Here is a 25,206-nt window from a genome sequence, read left to right as displayed (position 1 = left end):
ACAAGGATGAAGGTGGAGAAAGGGCAAAGGTGTAGAAGTGTGTGTCAGGTGGAGTCAGGAACAGGAGGGAACATAGGAATTTGGAGCAGAAATAGGCAATTCAGTCCTTTAAGCCCGCTCCGCCATTCAATCAGATCATGGCTGATCTCTTCCTGGTCTCAAATTCACCCCCCTACCAATTCTCCATATCCCCTTTAACCTGTATTTTTATCAGAAATATATTTATCTCCTTGAAACCATTTAATGATTCAGACTTCACCGTGCTATGGGGCAATGAGTTCCACAGATTCACCCCCCTCTGTGAGAAGTAGTTCCTCCTCCTCTTCTGAGAGGTTGGCAGGTGTGGAAAAAACATCTGGTGGAAGAAGGGAGGGGATAAAAATGTCCCAATGGGAGTGAAGAGGTAGGTAAAGCATCTCAGGAGAAACTAGCTTCAAAGAGGGGTGGTGGATCCAGTACTTCAGTAGCTAAGGAGGCCCTGATTTAAAAAAAATATTACAAATGTTCTTACATTTTAGAAACTGCAGATCTTACTACTTTTAATGAGCCCAAATGTACTTTTTTCCAACCAAGTGAAGAGGTTCTGAATTTTTAAGTTTAAAGAAGTCCATTTTTTTTGTTGTTGAAAAAAAGGAATGATGGCTACCTGTAGTTGCAAAATTTCATTTCTCAACAGACGCTAGTTTATTCAAGGTCCCATGATGCAAAATGTTATACTCCTAACTTTGAAAAGCTCAACCACAGCACCATCTTAAGGTGGAACAGGTAATGCAGAGAAATATGGACACTGTTATAACAGCATTTTGCATAGGAACATAAGTGAAGTGTGATTTTAAATGTGACTGTAAAATCTGGGAGCCTCAAAAGGAACAATATAATCCAAATGTTTTCCACTTAATAATCATTAGCCAGTATACTTTCTGTTAACATATAAGGTAATGAGTCATTTCACTATTCAGACCTTGCGTGGAGCAATGTTGTTGGCTTCTGACCTAATTCTATTTCAAAATTTGCATGGTTGATTTCAAATTTTTCCATGGCTCCACCTGTCTCTGTACTATCCTCCAGCCAACAAGCCTCCAAGATCTTTGCTTGTCCAGTTCTGCCTTCTTGCAGATGCCCAATTATTTTGTTGCATTTTTGGCAGCTGTGTTTTCAGCTGCCTTGACTGTAAATTCTGGAGTCCTTTCCCGAAACCTCTCTGCCTCTTGACCTCTCGCTCGCCTTTAAGACGCCCTTTAAAATTTTCATCTTTGGCCAAACTTTTGATTACTTGTCCTACTACTTCTTCAGGCGGCTTGGTGCCACATCTTGTTTGATAATTGCTCCTGTGAACCTTCATGAATTAAAGTATTTAAGGCACTATATTAGTGCAAGGTTGTTGTTGTTGTTGTAGGGCTGCATTAGCTATAACAGTGGCATTTGAAAGGCAAACATTAAGTGTACCTGAAAAAGTAGTGTTCCTTGGAGGACTTGAACTCCAGAAATATAGCAAGCAGATTTAGGCTTGGACTGCTGGAACTTTTTACACTGGATAAGCATAGATTTTGAGATTTAATTGAAGGCTTTAAAGTAATGGAAAGGTTGGGCTTCATCCACCTGGATGTCCTGTTCAGGCTAGATAATTTAGGGAGGAATAGGGGACTTAAGTGTGAGTTATTTAAGGATACAGCTGGTTAAATGTGGGTACTTGGTGCAGGGTTATCAATATCTGGAATAACTTTCCGGTAGGTGCCATGAGCATGGGTTCACTAAACATTCACAAGAAAGCCGGACAAGTTCCTGAGCATACCCAACACAACCGATTAGAATAGTAAGTACGTATCAAGGAATATCTATGTTGGTCCCTTACAACTTGTTTGATTGCTTTTAGGGATCCGGAGCGGAATCTTCCAGAGTTTTGACCTAAATTTATACTAAAGATTTTTTTCTCTAATCTTGCCTTGACGTGGAAGTTGTGTGGATGGGGGCAGGGATGATAGTGATGCTGGAGAAGTTATACCATGACAGTATAGTATGGGCGACATGGTGGCACAGTGATTAGCACTGTTGCTTCCCAGCACAATTCCGGCCTCGGGTCACTGTCTGTGTGGAGTTTGCACATTCTCCCTGTGTCTGCATGGACTTCCTCCGGGTGCTCTGGTTTCCTTCCACTGTCCAAAGATGTGCAGGTTAGGTGCATTGGTCATGCTAAATTGACTCAAGTGTCAGGGGAGTTAGCAGGGCAAATATGTGAGGTTACGGGAATAGGGCCTGGGTGGGATTATGGTCAGTGCAGTGCCGAATGGCCTCCTTCTGCACTGTTGGGATTCTATGAACTCGACTTGTAGGTCTGGGACAGCTGAGAAGGAAGTGTCACCTTAATAAGTGATTAATCTGGGACAGCCACAATGAATAAACTTCAATAAACTGCTAATTTGATTATATTTAAAGTCAAAAACCACAATGCTTATCTACAGAAATTTAGAAAGGTTTTGGATTATAGAGAATATGTAAATGACCATAAGTGGGAGAAAACACTGGAAAAATACAACTTTAATTTTCTGAGAACTGAAAATTGGAGGAGAAAGTTATGTAAAATAATTAGGGTTGTTTGGTATAAAGGGAGGGAGATTGTGGTACAATTTCTGGATTGCTTGTAATCTCATCACTGTGGAAAATGCCAATTTCTGAAACATTTGTTTTGGAGATTTTAAAACAACATTTTGTGATGCAAAATTTAATAGTGGTAAATGCATACAAATAGACTGAAAGTCTAACTCAATTCAATATAGTGAATCTGTTTAACTTGTGTGAGTCTGCTACTTCCTACAACAATAAAAGTCTTATGACTGTTACAATGCCAGTCTCAGCGGGACCTCATTTTAATATTGCCGTCAGGCTGCCACTTGCTGGATGGAAGAGAAATGTATAGCAGCTCCTTTTGTACTAACTGTGATATGTTGGAGAGGTGGAAGGGAGCCGGGGAAAATCTGACCCTGGAAAGGATGTGGTGCCTGACTAAATATCCATTTTCCATGTAATTCATAAGAACAGTGTATTTAGATGTTAATGTTCAGTCAGGTCATTATGTAACTCGAGGTGTCCTCAGACTCCATTGTACTTTTCATGCTCCAAATCCAAAGTCACATCAGTTTTTCGTCACAGGTTTGTTTTGGGTAGCCAAGCTTGTATTGGAGCATGATGTTTGTCTATATTTAGGAGAAGCAGCAGCATACAATTTGGCATCGACCTGAAATATTAATTGTTTCTGTTTTCACACATGTAGCCATCTGTGCTGAGTATTTTCCTTCATTTGTCTTGTTTTTATCTGTGTACATATTGTATTCTGGGTGGGGAACTTTGAATGTCCATCACCAAGAGTGGCTCAGTAGCACCATTGCTAACCAAGTCCGGAGGAACATATCTGCCAAACTAGGCACAAGAGGGACAAACCAATTTGACTTTGTCCTCATCATTCCACTTGTTGCCGATGCATCTGTCCATTGTCCTTAAGGAAGTAAACTCGTCTTCTCACTGCGCGCAAATTCCAAGTTGTGTGGCACTACCACTGTGCTAATTGAGATAGATTCAGAACAAATTCAGCAGCTCAAAAGTGGGCATCCATGAGGTACTGTGAACCATCGGTGCAGCAGAATTGTATTCAACCACAATTGGTAACATCATGGTCCAGCAAATCGCTCAATCTACCATTATCATCAGGTTAGGAGACTGACCTTGGGTTTCAATGAGAAGCGTAGGAGAACACAACATTGCAAATGCCCATGACTGTAATAATTAAATAAACTTTAACAATTGTAACATGAAGAGGAATTTGATTCTTCTGAAGAGGAAACTGATGTGAGCATGTTTATTGGACTGTAACTGCCTCCTTTTTGTGAGTTCCTTGTAAGTGTTCATCCTTGCTGGTCACGTTTTCAGGGCAAAACTCAGTATGGTTAACCATTAATAAGCACCTCAAAGCTGGAGTGCAGCTCTGGCTTGAAGATGAACAACCATGCAATGCCTTCTACAACTGCACATTTTTTTAGGAAAACTTTCAATAAGTGTCGAGTTTTGTAAATGAAAAGAAACAACTTGTTTTTTACAAGCAGGATCTTAGGCTAGTTATGGAAGGGAAAATAACAAACTAAGAAACTCTTGGAGTTCCCTCCTGAACAGTACTGTAAGATCTCCTTTACCACATGGACTTCAGAGATTCATTAGTTCAAGAAGGCAGGCTCACCATCTCCTTCTCAAGCTTAGTTAGGGCTGGACAATAAATGCCAGCAACTCCACTGAATGTGTTTTTGAAAAAAAAAGTTCCATTGACCCATCTCCCTTGTGCTCAGTGACCTATTTTAACTCCTGGTTGAGCAATGCCTGGATTTTAAAATTTTCACCCTTGTTCACCATCTCCTTTATGGTCTTGCCACTTTATCCCTGTAACCTCTTCAAGCTCTGCAGCTGCCTGAGATATCTGTGTGTCCCCAACTCTGGATCTTTTGTGCATTCCAAGATTTTCATCACTTCACCGTGGCCATGTCTTCAGCTGCCTCAGCTCTATGCTCTGGAATCTCCCCTGAAAACCTCTCCACCTCTCTCTCATTTAAACATTCTCCTTTAACCAAACATTTGGTCATCAGCTCTTATTTTGTTTGATAGCAATCCTATGAACTACCTTTGTCAGTTTTAGTGTGCCAAAGGTGTTATATAAATGCAAGTTATTGTAATTGTTGAGTATGTGTGGAAGGCTGAAATTAAAAGTGAATACAGACTATGTGTAAGATACAATTGATTGTAGTTTTAAAGTTATTACTTGAACTGCTTTCGTAAGAAAAATGAATTAACTCCTATTCTACTTTCTGTGCTAAATAATGCCACCCAACATCCTGGGCGGAATTCTCTCAAAAAAATTCGAAGTGTCGAATTTGTGTGAAAACTGGAATAATTCACGCTGTTTTTTTCAGTGAGAGTTCAGAGAAGAATCTCCCACACTCTGTGCACTGCACAGGCCACCAGCGTAAATATCATTAAATTTCAGGGGGCGGGGCTATTCTTGCGGGAGAGGCTGAAATCAGTGTGCTGTGCGGGCCTCTGTGCATGCGCCGGTCTGTCAGTGTCGAGATGAGCTCATGTGCAGTAGCCCTGCACTGACAGCCTCACTGAGCCCTGCGAACGCACCCCGCAACGCTGGCTCCCACCCCCCCCGCCCCATGGCCCTTTCGCTGGCCCCACCCGACCATTCCTGGGCCTAGTCCCGATCATCCCCTCCCCTCCTGGCCCACCATGATCTCTGGCCTGCCATGATCTCCAGCCCACCCCTGCAGTCCTGACTGACCCACCGCAGTGCCGCCCCTCCCAGTAGGCTGACCCACTCCCCCCCCCGCCCTCACCAACCCGTCCTGATTGCTGGCCCCTCTCCTTCACCGACGGATCCCTATGCAGAATGGCAGCGGGACGCCCCGCCCCCTTGGCACTGCCCCATGCCCGATGTCAAGGTGCCCCCACAGTATTGTTCAGGAGGGAACTCCCAAGTGTTTCTTAGTTTATGTTATTTTCCCTCCCATAACTAGCCTAAGATCTTGCTTGTAAAAAACAAGTTGTTTCTTTTAATTTACAAAACTCGACGCTAATTAAAAGCTCTCCTAGAAAAATGTGCAGTTGTAGAAGGCATTGCATGGTTGTTCATCTTCAAGCCGGAGCTGCACTCCAGCTTTGAGGTGCTCCAGTATTAATTGTATTAATGGTTAACCATACTGAGTTTTGCCCTGAAAACGTGACCAGCAGGGATGAACACTTAAAGAAACTCACAAAAAGAAGGTAGTTACAGTCCAATAAACATGCTCACATCGGGTTCCTCTTCAGAAGAATCAAATTCCTCTTCATGTTACAATTGTTAAAGTTTATTTAATTATTACAGTCATGGGCATTTGCAATGTCGTGTCAAGGTGCCCCCTGCGCATTGGCACTTTGGCCCTTGGCAGTGGCATGGGGCACAAGCTGACACTGCCAGGGTGCTCATGTCCAGGGGAGACCAAATTCCCCCCCCCCCCCCCCCCCCCCCCCCACCCCCACGACGTCCCGATTGCCCCCCCTTCACTCCATGGGGTCGGGCCGTTAGTTTCCTGAAAGTGGGGAGCTAGTGTAATCCCCACCGGAGTGAAACACTCTGGTGGGATGGGAGAGGCTAGCAGGCCCGGAGACTTCAATCCTGGGCCCGTTAATCTCATTTTAATTATATGGAAATGATTATTTAAATTATTTCTGCGTCTCCCCGCCAATTTCCAGCATGGAGCAGACGCCGCCAGAAATCTGGTGCTGGGAGACACTATCATGGCAGGAACGCGTGCGTGAATCCCGCGCATCGCCCACCGCAAGATTCTCCCAGCCCACTGCGCTAAAAAATTAGCACAGCGTGGTGGGAGAATCTTCCCCCCACTTTGTTTTGAAAGAAATAAAGATTGCCACATGAGGGCAGCACACATGCAAGGTAAATGGTTGTGACCAAAAAAATCTTCAGCTGACTGAAGCTTTCCAGTACTTAGTTTGCTGAACTTACCTATAGAGGACAAACCCGTTTGAAAAATGATAATTACTCCATTTAAAGAAAAGTCTTTTTCTGGAATATATTTATTCAAAACACAGAAGCATCATGCTGTATGAATACTTTATATTTCTAAAGTGTGTCGCATTACTTTTTGCCCACCAGTCCCTTGTTTATAGGAGCTGCATGTTATATGTTAGATGCAGGAGTTTCCAACATTGTGATTTTTTTTTAACTTTGCTGAATATGTTGAACATATTAAGGTCATTGATTTGTTCTGATTGTGGTGTATTCTAAATGACCAACTCAAATAATGAATCAATTACTTGCAAACTTTTTAAGGTCAATTTTACAATGTGGTGGTAATCAAATACTATTGATGTTGTTATGTAACCTTAAAGCAGCTGTTTTGGGTAATGTTCCAAGTTATGCTGGGAGTTGGACAAGCTCACTTCTGTCAGGTGTTCTGTTTCCTTGCCAGATTATCCAGATGCCCAATGTTATATTTCAGCTGTTAGATCACAGACACGAGCTCACAACTACAGAAAAGGAAGTTCATTTAGACCTTGCAGACATCCCCCTCGCTCATCCATGTGAAACATCCAGATATTAATTAAATGATTCCAGGGAATTGCCTGAGCTTCTCTATTCAGATGTCCATTCTGTGCATCGGTCACTTTTTGTGAAAAACAACTGACTAATATTAGTTCCAAATTTGACTTCCACTAATTTAAATTTGTGCCTTTTCGTTTTATTCTTGAAATTTAGTTTGAGGTTATTTTCTAGGATTACCTTCGCTGTGTTGTTCATAGCCCAAGATTCCTTTAGTCTTTACCATAAGCCAAGCCTCTAATAGGTGTGTTTAGCCTCGTAGCTGGTCTCTCAATTGCTTACACCACCCTCCAGTGTTCCAGTGGCCTGACTAGATACAGTGCTTGTGGTATAGTCAGGCCAGGAGTTTATCCAATTTGAGCATGCCATAGGGCAGCACTCTACCTACTTTGTTGACTGCTGCTCTACAGTGTTGTATAGGTCAAATGTTGAGTTTACTAAGACTCTGAGGTCACTTCCTTGGCAGTTTTAACAATATTCAGTGACCTGCATTAAATTTCATCTGCCCAGTTCTTGATGCCCAGTTCATATGTTTTTCCCAACTCATTTTTGAGCTGCCTCAACAGAATAACTACCCTTATTTATTTGCTTGTCTGCATGTGGCCAGCTTGCATTGAGTTTCTGACTCCGAGTTATTGATGTAAAATACAAACAGCTAGTGATACTAATACTGATAAAAATGTTGAGTAGGGAGGCTAGTTACAACATTTTTCTTTCCTTCACTCCCTGCCACCCCCAATCCATCACAGAATTGATTCCTTTATTTTTTTTATTTATTGGGATTGGGAAATATGCCACCGCTTATAAAAGGGAAGCAAATCAAAAACACCTTTCTGTTTATGGATGGATGATGAGGTGAAAGAATGTGCAGTTTAAATTAACATCCCCCCCCCCTGTCTATAATACCGGGTATTGATCTTATTTGATGTTCATAAGTTGCTGCTGTGCTCAAATTCGCTGCTGCACTTGCTTACAAAGCAGCACAGTTCAAAAGTCATTCATTGTCTGGAAAATGCTTTGGAATGTCCTAACCTCCCTGTTTTCTTTCATTTTGCTGACCTTTTCCTTCATTGCATTCCCTTTAGCATATCACTGGTTTCCTCAAATTCTCTCTGAAATTTGGCAAAAATAATTCGCTTTGAGAAAGTTCACGTAAATGTTCTAAAAATAAAGCTTGAATTATAGATTCTAAGAGTTTGTCATTGACATTGGAAAACACAGAGGACACAAATTTAAAGTTACTGGACCAAAGGTGACATGAAAATAATAATAATGCCCATTGAGTGATTATGCCCTGGAATGTGGGAGAGGCAGAATCAATCGTATTTCTCAAAAGGGAGTTTGTTAAGCATTTGAAGGGAAAAAAATCTTCATGGTAGGGGTGTGCGACTAACTAAATTGCTTTTGAAGATAGCTAGCACAGGATCAATGGGCCGAACTGCTTCCTTTTGTGCTGTAACAATATGATGATTCTATGGAAGTAGCATCAAATTTGCTTACTACAACTTATAACTGCCCTTCTTGTGAATTTAACAGTTTAAGTTTTGAAATTTTCAACAAACTTTAAAAATAAATATCTGGACTCTTGGGGAAGTTGGAAGAAGACCTGACTGCCAAGTACAGTCTGTCATTATTGGCATTCCTAACAGTCTCTGAGGGAAATGAATATGAGGTAGTAGAGGAGATAAATAGGTAGCTCTATATCTGCACAATTTTATCATGTAAACTTATTGACCACCGCAGCCCATAGATTCATTTTCCCAGCTATTTAAAAAGGTTGTTTCAAAACACTTCAGGTAGAAATGTCCCATCCCGCTTGTGGTGGGTTTGGTGGTAGGTGTGAGTGGAGAATCATACTGGAGTTTTCCCTGATGATTAATTGTTTCATGTTACATTTGAAAGCATATTATATTTCCTTAAGCTGTCTGAGTTTAATTTGGCAAAAATTACAATAGCATATTAAATGTTGGGACATTGAGATTTTATTTTACCAGATCTTGCATTGCAACTTTTGTGACTATTGTTGTCGATCTCTGCCTTACAGTTCTGAATTCTGAAAAATGTGGTCCATGTGCTGCAAAGCAAATGTAATGGTTGTCATAAAAGTTGTCACAAACCTTTGTTCGAGCCAAGATAGTTGTGCTTTAGTGAAAACAAGTCCTTAATTTTATTTTTTCCCCCTTTTCCTCCAATAGAGATTTCCTTCCTCGGGGATCAGGCATTGTAACCAGACGACCTCTGGTTTTACAGCTGGTTAATTCTAACACAGGTACTGTATTGTAGTGAATATTACTTTTATAGGTTGTGAAGTTCATAATTATTTGTCAAAAAGACCCTGGTGTGTGAGTGACTCGGATTTAAGAATAGGATTTTTGGCTCCCATTGCATTAATCAAGGTGAGGAATGTTAGCTCCGGATGCTTTGACTCTTTAAGTTATTTTGTAGGTAAATGATCTTGAATATCTTTACTGGCTCCAATATCAAGACATGTTTCTGGAAATGAGCCCAGGAAACAGAAAGAAAACCTTGCCATTAAATGTCATGCACTGCCATCGGAAATTACATCCATCTTCAAAGAGCAGAAGTGCATAATACCATCCGATCTTGATTTACACTTTGTGAATTTATACTAAAATGATAAACATACAACTATTTAACAGATACATATAACATTTTACAATAGAATTCAAACCAGACAATAATAATCACTAAGCTGTCCCTCTGTAGTTAACGTTTACTTTTGTAGTATTCATTTATTGTTGTGTTTCCAATTATGAGAGTGAACTGGTCTGACCTGTATCTCTGAAGATTGTGACTCAGTTTCGCTTGAATAGCTTCAGTTGCTCAAATATCACTGACCACAGTTGCTTCCTGCTTGTGAATATTTAGCAGCTACAGTTCAACACATAGCTGAGCAATTTATACAGTACCTGTTTGTATGTGGCTTAGTTCTTCATTGTCCAAATTTGGGAGACAGATGACTTGTTCTGCTAGTATTGACTAGGGCTGGGGCATAATTTTGACTGAAGCTGTCTTGTAACTGAGTTAAAGCAGCAACTTGAAATCTGAGACGAGACAAAAGTGGCTTGTTATTTCTGCAGATTCTTCTCAAGCTTTTGGTGATTGTTAAAGTTTGAAACATCAACTGGAAGAAGAGTAGGGAGGCCTTAAATACAGAGACTATTCTTGTATTAAGTAGCTAACCCAGACAAGTAAATCTTTGGAATGCCTATTCTTTTGACAGATTTTGCATGGAACCATGTCACTTTCTCTTCCTGTAGGATATTAAGAATATCCTTTGGTTGAATTGATTTGTAATTTTTTCCAATGTTATAACTGCTATATGATGTGAGCAGCTTTTTTCAGCAGTTGTGGTCAATTTTAGTGATCTCTGTAGGTTTAGTTAGCTCCATCCTCCAATTTCCTACTTTTACTCAAACTCTCACTCACTGTTACAATTCTGTTGTGGCCACAAAGACTGGCTTTTCGCTCAAGTAGCAGTTCATCGAAAACATGGCAGCAGACTATTTGACTGAACTCAGTCAAGTGTGATCTAATCCATCCCATCTCCAAATCTTTATTTGTCAACCCTATCTAGTTGCTTTTCTTAGATGTTATTCCTTGACCACAGCAACAGAGGAACCATCAAGTTTCTTGGAAATATTGATCATATCTTGACTCTTTCGTCTACAATGTCATTCCTCAATTGTCTCTTTATTGAAGGAGATAATTGACATAACATTAACTGCTCTAAATTATCTTAATTCTCACCTAAGACTTGGTACTTTCCAATATGTTGGCCAGTTCTGTGGCAACTAACAGGTGATTGCGAGTTTTGTCAAAAAAAAGTTTTATAATTAAAATGGTTGGATTATTTTCTTATTTACTTGAGAAACAATTCAAAAAGTAACCTATATGTATAAAAAATCTAAGCGCTCCCAAAATTGTCGTTAATTTTGTTTAGTCATTTTTTTTTCCCTTTGTTCTAGAATATGCTGAATTCCTACATTGTAAAGGAAAGAAGTTTATTGATTTTGAAGAAATGCGTCATGAGATTGAAGTAGAAACGGACAGGATAACAGGAACGAACAAAGGGATTTCATCAATACCCATCAACCTGAGAATTTATTCGCCAAATGGTAAAAACAAGACAGAACAGAACTTTGCTTTCTTGTATTGTCTGATAGATGTATACTGATTGCATATGACACTTGATGCCAGTCGTGAAAGAGATCTTGGCGTTTGCAAGCGATGTGGTACATGCAAGAAACTAAACTGGTGTGATTAGTTTGTTCTGGTTTTTATAAAAGAACAAGGTTGTTTTAGAACTCACTGGAAACAGAGGCTGTATCTGCATTTGAGATTGCCCATCAAAGATTCAAGAAGGGTTAGTGCTACTTGTATTATCTGAAGGGATGTTGGTTAAAAAACTGCTGGAGTGTTAACTGAATTATTCAACTTTAAAGCATCACACAGTTGGTAGGTATTGGAGGACTGTAGAAAGAAATGGAAAATTTGGGTTGGCAAACCTAGACAAAACACGACTCAATGCATGCGAAACTAATAGGGCTCAATAGACATGCAGCTCACAAGCAAGATCTTGCTAAATGCATATTACATGTGTACCTTGGGTGAAGGATGTAGATCACTGATACAGAACTTTGAGCAAACAAGTGTTAGGCTCCATATTGCCTCTGAGGAGCTCTGATAGCACAGCATTGGAGGAGCGTAGTGTTAGGGACCTGTTCAGAATTTTGGCATTAGTATGAGCATAAGGTGTTTCACTCCAGGTGTGATTCTGTTGACTCATTAGAAAGCTTTTATCAAAACAAACCTTATTTAACAATACAGTTTAATTATAACAAAAAGAATGAGCACAGTGGTGGTGGAGGCAAACTCAATAGGGGCTTTTAAGAGACTCCTGGATGAGTACATGGGACTTAATAGGATGGCGGGTTATAGGTAGGCTTAAAAGGTAGGGATATGTTCGGCACAACTTGTGGGGCCGAAGGGCCTGTTTTGTGCTGTAGTTTTTCTATGTTAAGTACTTGAAGTACTTAAACATGATATAATTCTTAACTGCCAGCCTATCTCTATTAGTTGCACTTTAAGCAATATTCAGAAATTCTTGAAAACCAGTTAGCAAACAACAAGCAGGCTTATATGCTGGTAACAAGCTGCTAGTCCTCCAGCCGCCAGAGCACCTCTGGAGAGAGATACCTATTTTCTAGCAGGTCCCAAACTGCTTTATCCAGAGAGAGAGAGAATAACATTCCTTGCTTCTGGTGGACCCAAGCACGCAACTACCTGCTCTTTTCTCTATAAGCTTCATTCTGCCCATTCACATGAATCTCTCTTGTCAATCAACCTGATTAAACTAGACTCTGAAACCCCAGGCGACAACCCGAAAAGTAATCTAAACTGCGTTGGCTCAGATTAAAGCAACCACCCCAATATCCAGGATCAGTTATTCTACATTCCCAGAATTAGGCTTCCTGGAGCAGACAAATTGACACTGTAATCAGAGCTGAAGTTTAAAACATTCCCTTCACAAGAAACATGACACAAATACATTTCATAAGACACAGTATCGCCATAATAGGCAAAATGTTTACCATTGACAATTGGATGTTGAATACTTTTTGGAGTGCAGTAAGACAAATAATGGTTTGTTTTGCAATTAATTATTCCTCTCAAAATACCATTTAGATTTGGGTTTTGGTAGTAGAATGTTCAAATTTGCAGGCACCAGAAAAATAGGGAGCATGTCTGAAGAGGGCAGTGACACAGACTTTGAGCACATGGGTTTCAGGTCAAATAAAATGCAGAGACGTTCAAAGTGATTCATGTTGAGCAGAATTGAGTGGAAATGTACATTAAATGGTAACACTTTAAAGGGAATGAGGAAGCAATGTGACTTGGGACTTCAGCTACACTAATCTTTTAAAGTTGTAAAAAAGCAAATGAAATCTGAAGTTTTATAAAGTAGGGGCACAGTACAAACATACATAGACAAGGGGCAGAATTTTCTGATTTTTTTTGCAGGATGTCGCAGCAGGCTTGAAAAACGGGGTGGAAGCCACCAGTCCCAAGGGTGACTTCCTCTGTTGTATTTCTCAGCCCTTAGTAAAGAAAACTAAGTTAAAGAGTAGGTCCCACAATGTCACACTGGTGGGGTTGGGCTCATTAAAGATAGAGACCCACCACCCCCACAGAGACCCGCCCCCTGCGCCAACTGCCTCCTGGCACTGGAGGGCAGTGCCATGGTATGGGCATGATCCTCTTCCCCACTGGGGGTTGTGCTCACCTGTGCAGGTTCTGCTCGCCAGGTTCTGTCACTCCCTGACTCACCCTCTCGCTGAACCCCCTGCTCCCCAACTCTCCAGCTTGCAATTTCCTTTCCTGAACCTGCGTTCCCATTCAAATTCCAGATCTGACCTGAAACTGGAGCCCCGGGGTTGTGAAAGTGCGGGTCCCGGCGGTGCTGAAGTGCCAAGCTGGGGCTGTTATAGTCTATGTTTTTTTCAATGTTTCCACTCGCTGCTTCCCTCTCTTGAAGCCTCAACTTGAGTGAGAGGTTCTAGACAGCTGAGACGCAGGAGGAGTAACTTTGACTGTCGAAGCTCACAGCAAGGGTTCAAAAAGGGAACCGGTAAGTGGGAGAGTGGGAGAGCTGGAGGTTCGGCGAGAGGAAGGATTTGTGAGAAGGTAAGAAGGAGCGGATGAAGCTGCGAGTCAGATGGTCAACAACAAGAGGATGAGTTATTCAATGGGAGAGGCCCCAAACCAGAGAGTGTCAGGGTCAGAGAGTGGGATGTGTGGCCAGTGGGATGTTCAGGAAACAGGATAGGCAGCGAATGGGAGCTTTTGTAAGTAGAAAGTTACCAGGTTTACATTATATGTTTGAATTTATTTTAAAAGATATTTCATTTGTTGATACAGGAATTTAGCAATGTAAAGTATTTTAGGGTATAATGTTTTAATGTTTTTTTTCCTGCTGAGGAATGTCCGACAGAACCTTAGCAGCTTTTACATTAGTTTTAATGGGAAAATGCAACTTTAAGTGAGAATTTACTGTACACCCTTTTCAGCATTTTCTTTTACATGCGATAGTAACCAAGACTGTTTAGGCAAATTGAGACACTTCAGTGTTATACTTGGGAGGTAAGTTGCTAATATTTGAATTTGCAACTTCTTTAATATATTTCTTCCCAGAGTTGGTTTTATTCCTTACTGAACAAAAATGGATTTTCAGAGTGGCTAAATAATCAGAGTACATAATCATCTATGCCATTCACTCAACTGTCATGTCAATGTTTTAAATAAACCTTTCTTTCCACTCATTAAAATACCTTCTTCATAATTCATTTCTGATCCCAGGCATTTGTCACTTTTCAATAGACAATCTGTCGTCCTCTGTTTTGAAGTGTAGTGAGGAAGGAGAGCTTCCCATTTTAATTCAAAGCTATTGTTACAGACAGTAGGACGGGGGGACTAATTTAAACAGCCCTGATTTCTCCTTTTGCCACCATCATAAACAGCAAGGTGGTTTTGATTTTATAAGCAGTGGCATATTTTCCAATCCCTCAATTTTAGTGCATTTCAATCTTCTATTAATGACCCCACAGCAAACTCCAGATGGGATGAACTCAAACGCTTAGTTTATTTGCACAAACTCAAATGCGGGAGGAGGGCAGCAACTTTGCCTGCTTTGAACTCGTACAGTTAAAGAGGAAGAGAGAAATGAAAGCTTTCCAGTGCAAAAATCACACAGTTATTAATTCCTGCGAGCCCAGAGTCCAGAATCAAAGTCCAATGAAATATTCCTTCACAGAGGTCAACAGGATGAAAACCAATATTGTATAATTACTTTTCTAGTAAAATTGACTTCACACAAGGAGATAGGCACACACAAATGAATCAGTCTTATAGGCAATGGTACAGGAGTTCTGGTCAAGATAGTGTAGATGAGGCCAGATATTCAGTTTGGGCAGAGCCCCTTTTCTGGCTGCTGCTTGCAGATGGCAAGATGGAAGACAGTGTTTTCAGTACAGCGAGGCAATATAACTGATTCCAACAGCTAGAAGTTCATGTCACATGATTCTCACCTCTCCACTCTGATTTTGACAAAGTGTGTGCATCCCTTTGCTTGCCCCCCTGTGATTGCTAAATGTCCAAATCACTTGAAAGGAAGGTTGCGGGGTCCTTTGCCCTAGCAGATGAATATGCCCCGGTTGGCCAGGCCTTGTATATGAAACGTGAAAGGCCTTTGTATGGTTGTTTGAACTTTGTCTCGTTCGTGTTGCTTTAGAGGTGGAGGTTTCTGTGAAACTGTCAGATAGCTCCTTTTGGTCAAGAGTAACAGACATAAATTTAAGGCCATTTTAAAAGGCCTTTGTCCAGCTTTTAAACTTTTAGAAACTAGCCATGTGGACATCTCTACATATTATAAAAATATATTGAGGTCTTAGTCCCTGACACGAGTTAAAATTAAATTTTAAAAAAGAAAATGAATCCTTGATGCATCTAACCATGGTGGATAGAATATTTACTTTTTAATGAAGTTAAAACTCGTGTTGAGTAAATGTTGGAAGAAAGATTGGAAAACTTGTGTCACTAACTCAAATCTTGGACACCAGATACCAGGGTCTGTGGCAACATCAGTGTGCAACATGAGTCACTCTTAACTAAGAATTGGACTAAATATCCAGATCAGGATATATGTGAGGAAGTAAGCAGTTGGAATCAGTGGTGTAAAACATTCAGTTACTTAATTTAGATAGGAAAAGTGAGTGGCCATCTCCATTTTAGGTGGCAAAAGCCACACTATCAGAATCGTAGAATCCATGCAGTGTAGAAGGAGGCCATTTAGCCCATCGAGTCTACACCGACCACAAACCCACCCAAGCCCTATCCCCGTAGCCCCATGCATTTATCCTCGCTAGTCCCCCTGACGCTAAGGGGCAATTTAACATGGCCAATCCACTTAACCAGCACATCTTTCAGACTGTGGGAGGAAACCGGAGCACCTGGAGGAAACCGGACCACCCAGAGGAAACCCACGCAGACACGGGGAGAATGTGCAGACTTCATACAGACAGTGATCCAAGCTGGGAATCGAACCCGGGTCCTTGGTGCTGTGAGGCAGCAGTGCTAACCACTGTGCCAACATGCTGCCCCTTTTCATTTAAAAATGACATCATCAAGCATTTTTAATGGTTAATTTTGAGCTGTGACAAAACCTTCCTTCAGAGTTGTGTTCCCAGATTCAAAAAATAGAACATAAGTTATGTGGGCACAATTCAAAATGTTCTCCCAGACTATTGTAAACCAATAGCAATATGTCGGTACTGTGATGCTGTGAATGTTGGGATATTTGTAAGACATAATGCAAAGATGGACTAAAGGAGTTAAACTCCAAATCAGCCATGATTTAATTCAGCCTTATGGGGTTGAGTAGCTTACTCATCTTAAGTTCCTAATAGTAGATTAGAACTGTTCAGAAATCAATCTTTGACAACTAATACAGAAAAGGAGTTTACTGTTTCCAAGATTATGTATGTAAATGGATTTTCATGCATTTTCACTATAATGTCCTCTGCTTAGAATACTTAATATTATCATCAAGAGGGAAAAAGAATGGAACAAACTGTAAAGGTGCTTGACAACAGTGTGCCATGCTCACTCACATTGCCATTTATATTGTTTTAAACAGATTCACAAGCAAAATCAACTAATGCCGCAAAGCATTTACTGAACATTTTTCTCAGACCTCTGGTATTCTCCTGCACAGGCTCCTTGGCCCAACACATCTTTTAGCCCCACTCATTCCTCTCTTTCAAGGCACCTCTTCACTTTCACATTTCAATAGCCAGCACTGATACCCACCCTTGTCTTATTGCTATCTCATACACATCCCTCATAGCGACCCTCCACAAATGTTGCCATTCCATCCTCTCTACACAATCCATTTCTTGCACTCAGAAGTTTGCTTTTACTGCTTGTAGGAGAAGAGAGTGCAGAGCTCCAAGGAGAGACCTGTGCATGGCCTTCCAGTGATGGTCATGCAGACCACTGTGAAACAGGAGACCCTGTGGTTTAGGAGGATGGTGAAGTGCATGGAAATATCTGAGTCTCCCAGGTTTTCACCATTCATTGAAATATGAACACTTGAAAAATTCACAACACCTCAGTGGATTGTTGCATGGTGAGGTTGTGAGGGTGAACGTTCATCCGGCAGTAAGGATCTTCAGTTGCAAGCAATAAAATAACTAACTTCAGAAAGTAAATCAAAGGAAAAAGTTTAATAAAAAAACTTCATTGCACTAACACTCAGGCCACGCCTTGGGCCACACAAGCTCCCCACAATCCCCATCTGCTTTTTATTTATACTGGGTTAGCTAGTCAGCTGACCACCACATCATTTTGCCATTTGGTTTATATGTTACCATTGATTACAGATTCCAGTGTTATCATTGGTTACGTTATAACAATGAATGTTATTTTTTAAACGATTTAATTAAGCTGGTGAAAGTTAATAAAGACAACGGCCGGAATTCTCCCAAAAAAATTCTAAGTGTCGAATTCACGTGAAAACTGGAGTAAATCACGCTAGTTTTTCCAGTGGGAATTTCAAAATGAATCTCCCACACTTTGTGCACTGCAGAGAGGACTAATGTGATTCACTTCTGGATTCAGTGCGCGGGGCCTATTCCCACTAGACAGGTCGGCAGCAGGCCACTACGCATGCGCCAATCTGTCAGTGCCGAGATGTGCAGTGTTCCTGCACTGCTGGCCTCCCGATTGCTGGCCAGGTCAATTGCTGGCCAACCCTGTGACCCCCACAATGCCGGCGCTCCATCCCGCCCCCCCCCCCCACCCCACGGCCCGATTCCTGGCCCCCGTACCATGACTGGCCCAGCCTCCACCCACCCCTGCATCCCTGATCTCCCCCAACAACCTCCTCCCCCCCCGCAGTTCCGGCCCCAGCATCCCCGACCCCCCACTCACAACAGGCTGACCCACCAACTCCAATCGGTGGCCTTGATCCATATGCAGAGTGGCAGCAGAGACTCTCGTCTCGGGCCCGCTAATCACATTACCATATATTTTAAATGCTAATTACCATAATTTATGCGGCTCCCTGTTGACTTGTGGTGCGGATGTGACACCGGTGGAAATCTGGCGCTGGGAGAAGCTAGCGGACCGGGATGCCCAGCGCAGATCCCGCACATTGGGCGCCATTGGAATCTCGTGGCCCACTGCACTAATATATTAGTGCAGTGGGATGGGAGAATCACCCCCAACTTATCTTGGAGAGTTGGGAGATAAAAGAGCTAAAGGTACTAAGTGCATGCATTTGTACTAAGAGGCTATGATGGAGTGGATTTATAGGTAAATTGGTTCAGTTTACAAATTTGCATTCGGAGATAGATAGGGACATGGCTTTTCAGCTGTCAACTTTCAAAGGAGAGTAAGGCACCTTCACAACTTACAAAGGTTTCATAAATAAAAAAGGGAAGGTTATTAAGTTTTATTTGACATTAAATAGAGGCAATAGGAAAACATGAAATATTTTTATATTTTGGAAAAGTTGAATTCAAAGAAGTGCAATAGACAATTGAATTGAAGATGGAAGGCAAAAAGGATATGTCAAGCTGAACTGTGTTGGTTATGTGAGGAAAACATCTTGGGAACAACTGTGTGCTGAGAGAAGGTTTGAAGTCTGAAACAGCCGTCCAGAAACCAGAAAAGTCTTTAATTCAGAAAGCTGTCTTTCTGAATTTTATTGGATTTCCACAAGTGTGGAAGAGAGTGAGATGTTACACGGTATACCTTTACTAAAAAGTGAAAGCAGTTTTTGCCTTGGGTAATATTACTGGATTAAGAGTTAAAATATAAAATTGAATGTTGCCTAGAAGGTGTTTATTGTGTGTGTTCTGACCGGGTTGGGGGGGGGGGGGTTGCGTTTGCAGAGAGGAGAGTGGTTAATGTTTTGTAAGACTGTTTTAACTGTGTAACTTTGATCTTGTGTGCTTATGTTTTCTTTTCGTGTTAATAAATCTTTTAATTTTTAAAATCCCCAAACTGTTACTGGAATTCTATATTCCTGGGATCAGTAGTTTTTTTACCCTTGTTATGAATACAAAAATAGGATTTTGATCAGTAAAGCAGGGTTTACCTCTGGGATTTGGCTTGCTTAGCAAATAACATCTACTGTGGTCTTAGTAGAGGTGCACATCATAGAGAGTGTCAGACACTCCATACTCTGCTCAACTGTACACAGATGGTGAACCTCTGGGGCTAAGCACAAAAAGGACGATTCCGGAGGAGCAAAATAAAATGTGTGTGGTTCTGCCAGCGTCCCCAGAGGCATTGTGCATCCTTGGAGAGAGATTAGGAAAGTCCATCTCCCCCATGTGTGCCATGATGTTTTATGTTTTTGAGTTGATGTCCATCTCCTTGGAAAGAATGGCCCCTACATGGAACATCAGACATGGCAGGCAACCAATTGCATGCTTGTCATGGTCTGCACACTCAGCCTGCCACTTTAAATAGGATGGAGGAAAACCTTGTGGGTCATGGCTGTGGGTGGGTTTAGCATTACAGCGTCATATGGCTTCAAGCACTCAAGTTACCTGAACCATGCTTGGAGGCATCCTGGTCGCATCTGGCTTCTCCTCAGCTTGGTGCTGCTGTTGTTTTTTTTAAAATCTGTTCATGGAATGAGAGAGCTGGCAAGGGCAGCATTTGTGGCCCATGCTTAATTGTCCTTGAGAAGGTAGGTGGTGGTGAGCCATCATCTTGAACTGCTGCAGTCCTGCAGTATCCCACAATGCTGTTGAGTGGGGTGAAGGGGTGGGGCCAGGAAGGAACCCTAATGTAGAAAGTTGCAGAACCTCTGATCCAATTGGTGCTTTTCTAATCTGCAGCTCAATCTGTCTCCAGCAGCGAGCATTCTGACTGTATTGCCAATGGAAAGCAGGAAGGCAAGAAATGTGTTTGTAAAGACAATGAGGTTTTCCTCGAGTATGGCTTCACAAGCATTTTTGTCACATTCAAAGAAAACCTAAAATCCCCATTTGTCTTTAAATGCTGTGGAGCAAAAGCATGAAGCTAAATACGCGAAACAAGGAGCTTTCCCAGCAACTGGTTCCGTTTAAGAGGGCCTTAATCATCACCAAACAAGCTCAAAGAACAGCTTTTGAGGGTGATTTATCAGATTGCACAAAGAAGCCTCACACGATTCCTGCACCAATCATCAGGGTCAAATAGTGTTTGGGGAGGCAGTGATAAATAGACTTGCAGTTGTGTCCCTCTCCAATAACACTGTAAAGCAAAGCAAGAACTGAGGCAATTGCAGCTGATTAGCAATCCATGCACCTCTGCTTTTGCTCTTCAAATTGCTGAGTACCTAGAGGCATGATGTACACATGTTTGTGTGCTGTTTGGGAGAAAAGTATTCCTGACCATGAGAAGAAACCGGGAATATTTAGTGCGTTACAGGGCTACATGGAGGACCAAAGTATTCCCTGGGATTGCATGGTTGGATTTTGTACTGATGGTGCTCCACCTATGTTAGGCCATATGTGTGCCTTGGTAAAGATAGTCTGCTGTTTGGACTCGCTGCGTGATTCATGGGAACAACTCACAACTAAAGAACTATGCACAGACTGGGTGAAAAATTGTGAAGTGTATTGTACCTCACCCACATTGTCTGCATCTGATCCCAACTCTGAAGACACGTGTTCCGATAATGATGTGTTGTTTCACAATGAGGTCTGCTGGCTGTCGAGAGGAAGGGTATCGCAATGGATTGTTGAACTGAGGGATCAGCTACTTGCATTTGAAATAGACTACAAAAAAACCCAGAATTAATTGATTTTCGCTGTGACCAAAACCAGATTAACGTCCTTGCTTATGCCACAGATATATAAGGGAAACTAAATGAAAATGTAAATATGCAAGGAAGAAACAGAATGCAAAGATGCAAGGAAAAAACAGAAACATTCTTCAGTTGGGTAATTGATTCATGCACTGATGAAGATACTTGCATTTTGAAAGAGTAGACACTGAAGTTGAACTATGACTCTTTCCCAAGATTTTAATTGACAGTGAAATCAAACATCCCACTCATGCAGACCGATCATATCAGCTGCCTGGTGCTGCACTTTGCACCCTTTTTCCCTGATTTTTATGTGACAAAGTTTAATCAGCTCCAAAACCGTTTTCAGTGTCAGCCTGAAGACCTGATTTGCCCCCAACTGAAATTGATCTGCTTATTGAAATTTCATCATTGATTTTTGCAAAAAGAAATTTCCAGAGTTTCTCTGACAGAGTTCTCATTCAGTGTGAAGTCTAACTATCCTGACATGGCACCATATGGATTGAAAGTTGTGGTTCCTTTTGCCAGTGCTTCTTTATGAGAAGCTGAATTTAACACATCAAATTTCGATATCAACCAATCCTGGATGTCATGTCGAAGATTAGATGTTCAGTGTCAACGACATTGTCTCTCAAAAGTTGGCAATGTTGCAACATGCATACCATGTGTCTCTTGAGGCCCAGTGAGTTCACCAAATAGTTTATAAACACAGGTTTTCACATGTATATGATATATTGTATGATTATCTTTAAGATACAACTTTCATAATTAAATGCTAAATGTTACTCTAATGCTGTTCTGTTTTTATTGGCATCTGGGGTCACACCAATTTTCAGGCGCTTAAATGAGAAATAGTTTGGAAGCACTGTTCTAGCTCATCATCAGAGATCGAAAGTAGAGTTGCATAAACTGATGTCATGTTGTCATGAATTTCCCTAAGTTTGAGATCTTCAAGGTGGGTGGGCTCCTTAAGCCTGTGTGAAAGACATCAAGTCAAACAGTTCATGAACCTTGGGGAAAGCTTATTGTGGTGTTAGAAATCTTTTGACAAATTTAAAAGGTGTTGCCAACTCAAATGTGATAACTAGATGCTGTATGATAAGCTTAGTTTGTTTTATTGCATGATTAATCATAAGACTCTGTCCTTAAAAAGTAAATAACCATTAAATTGACCAGCATTGTGTAAGTGTTCATATATGTAAGAGTATTTTCTATAGGGATAAAGGAATCTCATACATTCAAGTGTTGAGAATCCAATATTGATCATCTGAACTTTGTGCTTTGACTTTTACATTGATTTGGAGTCCAGACAACTGTCAAGCCTTTGAAAAAATCAGTTTGGTCAGTTTCAAAGGCTAATTCTATTCAGCTCCAGAGGTTTTGTTGACATAGTTAGAATCTTATTATGAATGCTTGACTGAGTTACAAACCCACTAATGGATTTAGTTGGAGGCGTTTGTACAGCTGTCAAAGGAAGTGTGAACATTGATTGACAGTTTTATGATCATTTAGTATAGGATTATGTTTCTTTGAAGTAGTTTTTGAATGGTTGTTTATTTTGGCATTTATGAGCAGTTAAGAAGAGTAAGTTATTTCACCTGGCATTTGAACGGCTCTGTGTTTGATCAATAATGAGCTCCGAAGCAGAGTTTTTTTTCATGTAGAGTTTGATTCGATAATTGTCCATTTTGATGGTTTCATGAGCATTTTACAGACTTCCCAGTGCTAAGGACTTGGGGGGATGAATTCTGTCTATAATGGATGCTGGGTGATTGGGTATAAAGAGCAAGGAAGATTTGAAGGGTCATGAAGAGGATGTAAGGCATGAAATGGGCATGGGGGTGACTGTGTGTGGGGAATGAGAGGTGAGGGTGCCTAACACTCCTGTTCAGAGCTGGACCAATTGTATTCTAACCTGCTGATCTTGGCATATACCCACCACAGTCCCCTCTTCTGGCCTGATCAGGAGGAGGCGGCCCAGATTCCAGCTTAATCCTGACTCCCTGGGCTCAAATAACATGTGCATGTGGGTTTAAACACAAAGCAGGAATTGTAACATGAAATGGCCCAACTCATAATTCCAAATTCAAAGGAGAAAAGCCTCAGTTTTCGCTGAAGAGTCTAACAAAGAGGTAAATGATAACTGTAGAAGAAGTCAAGAGTGTGCAATAGTTGGATAGAATAGAATAGAAAGTGAGATGGAAATGCTAGCCAGATTTAAGAAAGACAAAATCCCTGGCTCCAGATGGTTTGCACTTACAGATACTGAAAGAAACTAAGAAGCTAATGCAGAGGCAGAAGTATCTATATAGAAAACGGGCTGCATTTTAATGGAGGGCTTGCTGCATATGCATTAGGGTAGGAAGAGGTAATTGGATTGAGAGGAGGCTTGTGTGAAGTACATGAGCATAGACTAGTTGTGTATCATGATCTGTATTTGTGCTGTTAATTCTATGTAATTCCGGTCCTTCTGAAAGCTCATTCTGTTTTTATAATGAAAAAAATATAAAACATATTTAGGTGTCGACCTATTCCTGGGATGAAGGACTTATGAAGAAAAGTTGAACAGGTTGGGCCTTTACCCATTGAAGTTTAGAAGAATGCGAGGTGATATTATTGAAATATGTAAGATCCTGTGGGGGCTTGATAGGGTGGATACTGGGAACATGTTTTCTCTTATGGGGGAGGCTAGAGCGAAGGAACACTGTTTAAAAATGAGAGGGTTGTTAGTATTCCCTTCCTCAGAAGACACTGGAGGCTGGGTCATTGAACTTATTCAAGACCGAGTTCCATTTTTGATAGACTAGAGAGTTAAGGGTTATGGGGCCAGACAAGAAAATGAACTTGAAACCACAACCAGATCAACCATGGTTTATCGGATTTTAGAGTAGATTTGAAGGGTAGAATTGACCTACTCCAAAGTCTTATGTTCCATGTTAGGAGTTATATTCTTGCATCATCTAAAATTAAAAGTAAAAATAACTCTGCCTGTGTTATCGTGTCAGGAAAAATAGTGATGACATGAAAATATCAAAGAAATCCAAGACAAGGTTTGAACTTTGCATTTACATGCTCAAAGATAGACTCACAAAATTAAGGTAATTCTGACTTCTGAAGAGGTTAGTTAAGATAAAGAAAGATCAAATGGAAAAAAATGTATACAAGAAGCATTCCAACTGTCAAACTATGCAAGGGTAATTGTTTGAGATCTCAGCCCACGGCAGAAATGGCTGTCTTAACTCCCAGCAAGCCACATGTGTGAAGGAAGCCTGCTTTGGAAAATCAGTTGGTTGTTCTACCTCACAAATAACCCTGAAGAGATATAACTGCTTGGTGTGGTAACTATTACTGGATTATTTTATAATTTTAAAATACCTATAAGATGTTTTGGAGGTTGGGAGCATTAGCTGTGAATGTAGTGAAATAAAGGTGTTTGGGAATGGGTAAAGCTAGTGATACTATGGATAGCCATAATTTTAGTCATGTGACCTTCTAGTTGATTTTGTTAGTGTTTATTTTATTGTTTAATAAACATTTATTTTATTTAACATCATCACAAAATATCTGTGACATCACCCTCAGGATTTCAAATTGTTCCTCACATTATAACAAATCACAAAATATAATTGACGGCAGTTATTTCAAGTTTCCCTTCTGGGATTTGGAGTAACCCGGAATTTACTGTCAGCTCTGCTCTTAACAATAGAAAGTCTTAGAAATGTAAATAATGATGTGATAATGATATAATACAGATGTGAAAGATCCTTCTTCACAGCACCAAAATTGCTATTAATGTACTTTCCTTTTTGAATGTTGTCTTCTGTATGGATTTTCCAAAGTCTTTCACAGGATGCAGTTGCTGGCTAGAGCAGCATTTATTACCCGTCCCTAATTACCCTTGAAAAGGTGGTGGCATAGGCACACCCACAGTGCTGTTAGTGAGGGCATTATGCAATAGCATGGATAATATAAAACACGAATGAAGTGAAATGTGAAATGAAATAATTGCAGTAGCATTTATGACCATTTTAAAAATGATTCTTAACTATCTTCCAAATATCTGCATATTGACATTTGTTGCTTTCAATGTATTTTAAAAGTTTATGCTCCGAACATTACACTTAACAATGTTGCTAACCATATAGATTAACTAGAGCAGAAAAAGTGAATAGCAGAGAAACTT

The 25,206-nt window shown here is 40.7% G+C and overlaps 1 protein-coding gene across 4 annotated transcripts in view; it reads left to right on the top strand.

The window, feature by feature from the left end:
* The window catches only part of dnm3a (dynamin 3a), a 258,801-nt gene that overhangs the window by 30,696 nt on the left and 202,899 nt on the right, over positions 1-25,206 (top strand). For all 4 annotated transcript variants that reach the window (XR_013498526.1, XM_078218075.1, XM_078218073.1 and 1 more), the window contains exons 2-3: positions 9,334-9,407; positions 11,128-11,277. Coding sequence is in view for 3 of the 4 variants with exons in the window: in XM_078218075.1 (XP_078074201.1) it covers positions 9,334-9,407; positions 11,128-11,277 (224 nt within the window). In the remaining variant the exon portion in view is untranslated. The remainder of the gene's footprint in view (positions 1-9,333; positions 9,408-11,127; positions 11,278-25,206) is intronic.

This window comes from Mustelus asterias, chromosome 8, assembly GCF_964213995.1.
Source record: "Mustelus asterias chromosome 8, sMusAst1.hap1.1, whole genome shotgun sequence".
Lineage (NCBI taxonomy): Eukaryota > Metazoa > Chordata > Chondrichthyes > Carcharhiniformes > Triakidae > Mustelus > Mustelus asterias.
This window is presented reverse-complemented; position numbering and strand designations above follow the sequence as displayed.